The following is a 10,125-nucleotide window of genomic DNA, read 5'->3' as shown; positions in this document are numbered from 1 at the left end:
ACGGGGGCCTCACCGGACCTGTAGTTGTGCAAGAGGATGCTCGGGGAGGAGTCGAAGCACAGGACAATGACGAAGTTGATGAAGAAGGTGGCGGAGCTCGAGGACGAGGATGGCATCGATCCGCTCGATGCAGGGACGCCCAGCTCGAGCCCGCCCATGTAGATGTCATAGGGGAGGTGGATGCATTGGAGGGGCTCAGGGACAGTGGTGGCCGCGGCTACATCGGTGTCGGCGTCGCGTCCATGGCAGAGCTCGGAAGGAGGGGAAAGGGGACCTGGCCGAGGGGATAGGCGGAGGAGGAGAGAGGGGAGTGGGTGGAGATATTTTGGGCAAGATGGGGAAGGGCTCGAGGCGTCTGGGAGGGTCCTTATACTCTCCGGCGTCGCCGGCGAGGCGGTCGGGGGCAACCATGCCCCTATAGAGACCGCACCACGGGAATAGGAGGAGAAGGAGACGGGTGGGGGTAGTTGGGCTGGCGCAAGTGGGGGTGGACCGAGGCTCGGGGGAGTCAGGGGCCTTTCTCTTTTTATTTACTTTGCATTTCTTTTTTTTAATTTTCTGTTTTCTATTTAGTTTTATTCTAACTTTTGTAAAATACAAACCTAGACACCAAATTAGTACTATTAAATATACCACTGCCACATTTAGTTTGAGGTTCAAATAAAATAGTTTAGTATTTTTATAATTTAAAAACATTTAATAATTATATTCAGCCACTGTTATATTCACAAAATAGGATTAAAATACTTTTCAAAAGTGTTGGGTCACCACCATAATTAGTTATGGAATATTTGCCACACTTTGAACATTTTGTTTGTATGTTTGAGAAATTTGAATATTGGACTTTAATTTGAATTTGAATTAGAATTGTGATCTGGATAAAGTGAGGATTAGCAACAATAATGTGATGATGTGGCACCATTAGCAGGGGTTTACTGTAGCTTAATTATCCGAGCGTCACAATTCTTCCCTACTACAAGAAATCTCGTCCCGAGATTCAAGGGGTGGAGTAAGGGGGTAAAACTCCGGAAGGACGGAGCTCAACACAAGATAGGTACCTCAATGTGGCATAGAGGTATCTCTCGAGTTGAAATTCAAGAAAGTCATCGAGAGCAAGGTGAGGTTGCAATAAGAAGCTTCAACCTGGTAGACAATCGTTTATTGCCTGAAAGAAGGGGTGAAAGGGGTTCAAAGCGATGGAATAAGTATGGCGTCTGATACCAGAATAGATCGCCTCACGGAAGGTGGCTCGAGATTTTCATATGAAGCCAAGCGTGAGAAATAACGTTAGAAACAAGGGTGTACAAGAGAGTCAGGTTTCGATCTTGTGGAACTGTGGGTTATGGGACCACCATGTGAGTTAAAAGCAGGAATGCGCTAACACCTTGAACGGCCATGATAGCAAGGCAGGTCAGAGGATAGCCTGTCAGTTATGTTGGCAACAAAGTTTGGTACCAAGGGCGTGGGACGAAGAGAACCATTTTCCTGCTCGTAAGATGAGCCGGACCAATAGGCAAAGTTCTCGTCCATTGGTGGTTACCGAAATGTCATCAACAATAGTAACAGGGTCTTACTGATAGAGTTGTACACCGAGGTGCTTACTTAAGCAGGAATTTATCTCTGCTCAGACAAGTTAAAATACAAGAAAGGTGAAACAAAACAATGGATAGGAAAATAAGATTACTATGATAATCAGACCAATGGAAAGGAAAGTTGTTTATACCCAAGTATTAGAGTACAACTTCCCCAAGGAAAGGCAGAGCATGATAGGGCTCCAAGTATTAAAACGTTTAGACAGAGGGGCAAGGAATTTATGAGGTTTACCCATACAACAATGTTTGGATAATTGATCAAGAATAGTTAGCATTGCGCTCCCAATGTTCTTGTTGATGACCGGAGTACCACACACATGCTTCGGGATAGTGTTGACATGGTCATCAGGGAAAGGTCAAACTTCGGATACACAAAGGATCCATCGGAAACAACTTATAAAATAAGTCATACAATTTCAGCAAGGAAAAGATGAGGATGGGGCCCACGGGCTTAGCAACAATTCATCGAGGGGGCAAGGATGGTATTTCTCATCATGAATTAGATTGATAACCTAGAAGAGCTCAGAATTGTTGAGATGATCACAACATATTTGTCGAGAGGTTTCATGAAAATGCAATCCATCGGCGATGACATCAAGTCAAAGGAATGATGAAGCGAAAGGTTATTTGAACCACAGGTATGATACAAACTCAAAATCAAGCTTGCTATTCAAGGCAAAATGATATGACGAGGAAGAACGACGTAGGCTTAGCTCATCGTCAAAAATTGTGCTCCGGGAAGAAGGACCAGGTAGCACAGTTAAAATTTAGCACAATAATCATATAGCCGATCAAGCTAGGAATGACTTGAAGGACAAATATACTCGTAAGCAAAAAAAATTACTTAGAGTTATTGAATCGAAGTGCAAAATCGATTCACTTATCGATGTTCTCGAGTGACTAATAACTCATAACCCGGGGGGAAATCTGAAGTCCGTGAGAAGTAATACTAGATGAAGACTCATAGGAACCAACAGAGTTCCTTGTTATTCTCGAGATACTGGAGGGTAATACTCGAGAGAAGATAAAAATAGAGGTTGCGGATATGCATTGATCTGTAGAAGACAAGTTCTCTAACTTGTCTGAGAAATGGTATCAGGGAGAAATATGGTCGAAACCACAATTGTAAAGGATCAGTTCACAGATACCAGATGATATTATATCAAGGAATTAGTTATTATAACAAGAAGCTTTCATCATAGGATCTACATCGTGTCCATGGGCATGAACACAAAGTTCAAGGCCGACTCCCACTTCTTCAATGCCTAACATTTCATTCACTTCTTGTCTTTGAAGAAGTTGTAGTGTTGGAAGTTTTATCTGGCATAACACCAGTAGGGTATGAACCGTAGGAGTTTCCGGGTTCACACAGATTAGAAAAAGGCATAGGTTCAACCCATCGGGGCATCTTAGGAACGTATACCACAAACTTAAAGAGTAAATAACACAAGCTCGAAGGTAGAGCATGGTTGACAAAAGGAGAGGATACAATTTACCAAAGGCATTATGTAACAAGGCAAAAACTCATGAGAATTTAGAATGTGAGAGTCACTATCGGATAATAATCCAACAAAGGATTTGGCAGTCCACAATGGATCTGATGTGATTATCGGTACTCAACCAGAGGAAGAATTAATGCAAAGGCATCGGATTATAGATATATCTGGATAATTTCAAAGCTTAATTACAAAGGAATTATGATTTCCAAATCAGGGGATCAGAAGCAGATGCTCTAATCAAAAGATAAGCAAGTTGAAAAGACATAGCTCAACAATCATTCAAGGTTTGATTTGCCAAGAACAAGCTCAAGTTCGGGGTGATGTCTGAGCTGGAAGAGTGAATGCTAGGATATGATTGAGGATTGCGAGCATTCGCAACATATTGGATCAAGGAACTCGAAAGGATAGTGACAGAGGATGTCAACGGAGATTACTAGAAATATGGAATTAACCATAGTGCAGGCACGCAAGACTTTCCAAAGCAATAGGTTGTAAAGGATTCTCGGAAAGTCGAATAGAATTTAGGGGTATTTTATGAAGCACATGCATAACAAGGAATGAACAAATCGTCGATAAGTGTGAGGAATTATTCAAACATGTATTCATGCGGAAAAAGGAGCTGCAAAGTAGCAGGCACAAAGGATTCTCGGAATATCCGAAGTATTTCAGGGTATCTTGTAACAACAGGAGCAACTGGGGATGAAGGTACACGCGGCAAGGATGTTATTCATGGGGGTTACCAGTGGTTAGAAACTACAAGGCAGTGGACACAGGGTCTCGTGATACATCGAGAAGTACCTTCAGAGTCTTCTGATGTAGCAGACGATCATCTATGTTGAAGGAGCTCTCCGGAAGGAAGCGGTTACGAGAACCTAGTGTTAGAGTTAGCTAAATTATTTAACCCGAATAGAAGAGAGATCAGAGTCGTAGAGTATAGACAAGGAATTAAAGATCCTAATAGCACCCATATGGCGATGTGGGCCCGTAAGACACACAACCAAGTTAGTAAAACGGTTTTCGGTTTCTAGACTCAACTTCGGCCAAGGAGTTGGAAAGAGGGATCCTACAGGCATACGGCTCTGATACCAACTTGTGACGCCCTCAATTCAATCCTACACTAATAATACACGCAAATGTGTACGATCAAGATCAAGGACTCGCGGGAAGATATCACAACACAACTCTAGACACAAATTAAAATAGTACAAGCTTTATATTACAACCCAGGGGCCTCGAGGGCTCGAATACATAAGCTCGAATACACAAGAGTCAGCGGAAGCAACAATATCTGAGTACAGACATAAGTTAGACAAGATTGCCTTAAGAAGTCTAGCACAAAAGCAACAATGATCGAAAAGGTAAGGCCTCCTGCCTGGGAGCCTCCTAACTGCTCCTAGTCGTCTGCGGTCTTCACGTAGTAGTAGGCATCCTCCGGGTACTAGTAGTCATCAGTGGCGTCTTCTGGCTCCTGGGATCCGTCATCTGGTCGCAACAATCGGGTATGGGGGAAAAGAAGTAGCAAAGCAACCGTGAGTACTCATCCAAAGTACTCACAAGACTTACATCAGATCTAAACTAAGTATGCATCTGTATCAAAGGAATGGGTTGTATCTGTGGACTAAACTATAGAATGACAAAAGGGAAGGGGAAAGCCTAGCCTATCGAAGACTAGCATCTTCTGGAAACCACCATTTTCCAGCAACAGGAGGGAGTAGAGTAGCATAAAGTAAAGTAGTAGAAGTGTTATCAACCTCGAATAGAGATCCTTTCTCAACTCCCTGTGAGAAAGCAATCCCAGAGCCATACTATCCATTTCCCATATCCATTTATCATCACACACTGTTTCTCATAACCACTTCTCATCACAAGTATCCAGTTCTAGTTGTATCGATCGGGATACAACTCCAAGTGTCCGTTACCGTAGGACAGGCCATCGATAGATGTTTTCTTCCCTGCAGGGGTGCACCAACTTACCCACCACGCTCGATTAACTCCGACCGGACACACTTTCCTGGGTCATGCCCGGCCTCGGCCAAACAATACGCCGCAACCCGACCTAAGCTTAATAGAGAGGCAAGCACGCCGGACTGAACCTATGCCCCCAGGGGTCATGGGCCATCTCCCCAGGAACTCCTGCACGTTATGTACGCGGCCGGTGAGCAGACCTAGCTACCTCCTTCAACAAGGCAGGAGCTTACGTAGTCCAACCCGGCGCGCGCTGCTCGGTCGCTGACGTCTATTAAGCTTCGGCTGATGTATACGACGCAGAACGCCCATACTATGCCCACGTGATGGTTAGTGCTATTAGGCCAGAGGCCCCTCGGATCAAATATCCAAACAGTAGTGGATTAGGAGCACGCGGTAACGAGCAGAGACTCACGATCAATGTGACCCCATCGCCCCGTCTCGAGTCCTTGCGGCAAGGGCTAAGAATGCCCGACCACACCTCGTAAGTATCTCGCGGGCACCTTCCAGGTCAACCCGACTCCACATCACTCGCTATTAAGCTCGCGCGGGTATCCCTCAGGTCCGACCCGTCTTTAGTAACATGGCTCAGTGCAAAGTCATAGTAACCATAGTAACTGTGTGTCTAACACCAAGGGGAAAACCCGAGGATTCACCCCCGGTGAATTCCACTCGATATTATCATCAAGGTGAACGTAAGAGGATCCACCCTCGAGGTTCACACTTGAGGGGTTGCACGACAGAGCCGTAATGAAAGTGGTTAAGGAGGAAATCACCCTCGATGACCTCGACCGTATAGCTACACTACAGAGATCTCATCAGGAGTGATGTAAGAGGTTCCACCGTCGGCAGTCGATGATAACTCTACAGAGTCATACAACTAGGGGTGTGATGTGCAGTGTCGGGGCCTGGACGTCGATCACGTTGATCGAGTCATCGAACATAAGCGAGGCAAGTGGGACAAGGTGGGGTCACTGATGGATCTCTAACCAACCTATACTAAGCAGTTTAGGATAAGCAGGTAAGGTATAAAAGTAGGTAACAACAACAGGCTATGCATCAGAGCAGGATCATACAGAAAGCAGTAGCAGTTCTAATGCAAGCGTGAGAGGAAAAGAAATAGGCGATATCGGAATGCTCAAGGGGGGTTTGCTTGCCTGGAAGCTCTGTTGAGAAGGAAGAAGTGTCGTCGTCGACGTAGTCAATCACAGGGGCGACATCGGTCTCGGGTTCTACCAAAGAGAAGAGGGGGAAGAAACAATAAATATAAAGCAAACAAAGCATCACAAAGCATAACATGGCAATATGTTGTGCCGGGTGTGACCTAATGTATGGCTACACGATACAGGTGAAGGGGGAATTCAACCGGGAATGTTTTCCCGGTTCCGGACCTATGTCAAACAGATGACTGAAGGGGAATGCTCCATGTTCATATAGTTAGAGGCATCTGACAGGTATGTGGGTAGCGTATTCGGGTTCGTCACGTTTTTCTGAGCAACTTTTATGTAGAGAACCTTTTCATCCGAGTTACAGATTATTTTCTATGAATTATCAAAGATTTAAAGATTTTCTGGAATATTTTTATTTAATATAATCAAAATTTGACCAAGTCAAAATGACTAGTCAAAAAGGGGGGATGTGGCCCACATGTCATTGGCACATAATTTAATTGATGGCTAAACTAAAATGGAGGGGTTAAAATTAACATAGGGGGCCACATGACATAGGGTAGCAATTATCCTAAGTAGTACTAATTAGTCTAACTACTCTGACCACTAAGTATTTAATCAACCTAAACTAATCAGGAGCATCCCCTACTTGGCAGTGAGCCATCCCTGCCTCCCACGCACACACACAACACACTCACGCACATAGTTCTGTTTTCTGCTAACAAAAGATAGCACTTTGTGATTTTCATCGAATTTAATCTATGCACCAAATGGATTTGGTCCAATGGAAACACTTGAGCTTTGTCAAGTGTACTACCTTCTCATATTTTACTTAGTCATTTTACCAGTTGTTTAACCACAGATTAGGGGCTGTCTAGGCGGTTAGTCAATGTAAAAATTGAAAAGCTAGCTAGCAGTACAGTAAGCAGCAATAGTATTAGCGCATCAGGCAAGCAAGAGCTTCAGCAGAAACAGCGCGGGCAGGCGCAGGGGCGCGCGCGGGACGGCAAGCAGGGCCAGGCGCGGCCTGGAGCAATGGGCACGTCGTCGGGCGAGTAGCAGACTACGAAGGCGGGCGCTGCCAGGCGACAACTAGCGAGCGGAGCGCGCGCAGCTGCGGGCATGACAACAAGGCACATGGCAGGGGCCAAGGCGGTGCTTGCGCACGGGCGACGGCAGACGGCTCCGGCGGCAGTAGGCGAGCGGCGAGCGGGAGTGAGGCGTGTAGGGGCGCGCGACCAGAGAGGCTCGCGGGCACGACACGGGCGTCCACACCTAGCAGCAAAAGCAGCAGGTAGCATCTCTCTAGTGGCAGCGGTTGCTCGCGGGAGTAGCGGTGGGCGGAAGGCCACGAGGCACGGGCAACACGAGACAGCGTGGGGAGCAGAGGTCCGGGCGCGAGCGCAGCAAGAAGGGAGACGCGGCGGGGCGCACACGGTCAAAACGCGCATGAGGCTAGGGCACGAGCACGCATGCGCGGCTGGCGCCGGGGCGCGGCCATGGGCGTGGCGACCGCGGGGTTGTCGGGAATTGGTGCGAGCGGGCACGGTGGCCTAAAGCATTCGGGACGGGGGGAAAGGAGGGAGGGTTTGGACAGGGGCCTCACCGGACCTGTAGTTGTGCAAGAGCATGCTCGGGGAGGGGTCAAAGCATAGGACGACGACGAAGTTGAAGAAGAAGGCGGTGGTGCTCGAGGAGGAGGATGGCGTCGATCCGCTCGATGCAGGGACGCCCAGCTCGAGCCCGCCCATGTAGATGTCGTAGGGGACATGGACGCATCGGAGGGGTTCAGGGACGGTGGTGGCTGCGGCTACGTCGGTCTCGGCGTCGCGTCCATGGCAGAGCTCGGAAGGAGGGGAAAGGGATCTGGGTGAGGGGATAAGCGGAGGAGGAGAGAGGGGAGTGGGTGGAGATATTTTGGGCGAGATAGGGAAGGGCTCGAGGCGTCGGGGAGGGTCCTTATACTCTCTGGCGTCGCCGGCGAGGCGGTCGGGGACAACCATGCCCGTGTAGCGACCGCACCACGGGAATAGGAGGAGAAGGAGACCGGTGGGGCTAGTTGGGCTGGCTCAGGTGGGGGTGGACCGAGGCCCGGGGGAGTCAGGGGCCTTTCTCTTTTTATTTACTTTGCATTTCTTTTCTTTTTTAAATTTTCTGTTTTCTATTTAGTTTTATTCTAACTTTTGTAAAATACAAACCTAGACTCCAAATTAGTACTATTAAATATACCACTTCCACATTTAGTTTGAGGTTCAAATAAAATAGTTTAGTATTTTTATAATTTAAAAAGCATTTAATAATTATATTCATCCACTGTTATATTCGCAAAATAGGATTAAAATACTTTTCAAAAGTGTTGGGTCACCACCATAATTAGTTATGGAATATTTGCCACACTTTGAACATTTTGTTTGTATGTTTGAGAAATTTGAATATTGGACTTTAATTTGAATTTGAATTAGAATTGTGATCTGGATAAAGTGAGGATTAGCAACAGTAATGTGATGATGTGGCACCATTAGCAGGGTTTTACTGTAGCTTAATTATCCGGGCATCACAGGCTTCTCCAAAAGTCTGTATAAAACCATATGCTTCTATCACACTATCAAAGAGTATATTCCAACTCCAAGAGGCTTCCACCAATCCATAAATGGACCGCTGGAGCTTGCACACTTTGTTAGCACCTTTTGGATCAAAAAAACCTTCTAGTTGCATCGTATATAACTCTTCTTTAAGATATCCATTAAGGAATGTAGTTTTGACATCCATTTGCCAAATTTCATAATCATAAAATGCGACAATTGCTAACATGATTCAGACAGACTTAAGCATCGCTACGGGTGAGAAGGTCTCATCGTAATCAACTCCTTGAACTTGTGAAAACCTTTCGCAACAAGTCAAGCTTTGTAGACAGTAACATTACCGTCAGTGTTGGGGATATGACTATTGGGTATGACCCGCCCAGGAGGGGCTGGGTTATCCCAATGGCGGTTCATCAAAACAAAGCCAATGAAGATGTTGAAGATGGCGGTTCATGAAGCAGAAATACTAAAGGGCCCAAATCCCAAAGGCAGCTTAAGGCCCATAGGTGTAAGCCGCCATATATGTATGGCTTGTATTGTAAGGCAAGTGTAACTAGTCATCGGGCCAGACATGTTTTTTATATAAAGGGATGGCCCGGTGGCGGCTTAGGGCAAGAGAGAATAGACCGAAAGCTAGGTCAAGCATATTCGCTCCCTGGTAATCGATACATAAGCAATACCACCTCAAACCGGATTAGGCCTTTACCTTCATCGCAAGGGGCAGAACCAGTATAAACTCCTTGTGTCATTTGTCCCATTTAACCCCTTTAAGCAAACCATGTTGTGATGGTTCCACGACTAAGTCCTTCTGCTAGGACATCTACCGTGACAATTCCACGACAGTTGGCGCCCACTGTGGGGCCAGCGCACAGTGGTTTTGAGTTCTTACATGTTAACTTTGAAGGGATCAAAGGATATGCTGTGGGCCGGATGACCAAGAGTCATCGCGGCAAGGTCTACATCTATGACGCAGGCTGGGGCCCCGAGGCCGGCTCAATCGAGTACGGGTACCGGGCCCCTTCGGCAGAATTCATGTCTTCATCGGCAAGATCGGCGAGTCGGGCCCTGGACCGGACATCTCACCGACATCATCGAGACGGCCCAGCGTGCACGACCCGCCCGGGTGCAACCCGCCGTGAAGCACGCCTTCGTTGGATTCATCCATGGGGTGGAATTTGAGGAAGGATCCATGTCTGGTGGTGAGATGACCATCTATTCTGATGGTGAGTAGTCCACGGACGAGACTACTTCATTATATCAACTACAAGACGGCAGGCTTGGGGGCTGTTCCGATGGCGATAGTATTCCCGACCCCTAT

At 46.7% G+C, this 10,125-nt stretch overlaps 1 protein-coding gene across 1 annotated transcript; it reads right to left on the bottom strand.

The window, feature by feature from the left end:
- Positions 1 to 4,520: 4,520 nt before the first annotated feature.
- Positions 4,521 to 8,228, bottom strand: LOC119333327. Its single transcript, XM_037606260.1, has 3 exons — positions 7,832 to 8,228; positions 6,214 to 6,288; positions 4,521 to 4,573 (listed from the first exon to the last, which is right to left on the bottom strand). Exons 1-3 carry the CDS (start codon positions 8,226 to 8,228, stop codon positions 4,530 to 4,532), a joined length of 516 nt encoding a protein of 171 aa, XP_037462157.1. The 3' UTR covers positions 4,521 to 4,529.
- Positions 8,229 to 10,125: the final 1,897 nt, after the last annotated feature.

Source organism: Triticum dicoccoides, chromosome 7A (genome assembly GCF_002162155.2).
Source record: "Triticum dicoccoides isolate Atlit2015 ecotype Zavitan chromosome 7A, WEW_v2.0, whole genome shotgun sequence".
Taxonomy (NCBI): Eukaryota; Viridiplantae; Streptophyta; class Magnoliopsida; order Poales; family Poaceae; genus Triticum; species Triticum dicoccoides.
This window is presented reverse-complemented; position numbering and strand designations above follow the sequence as displayed.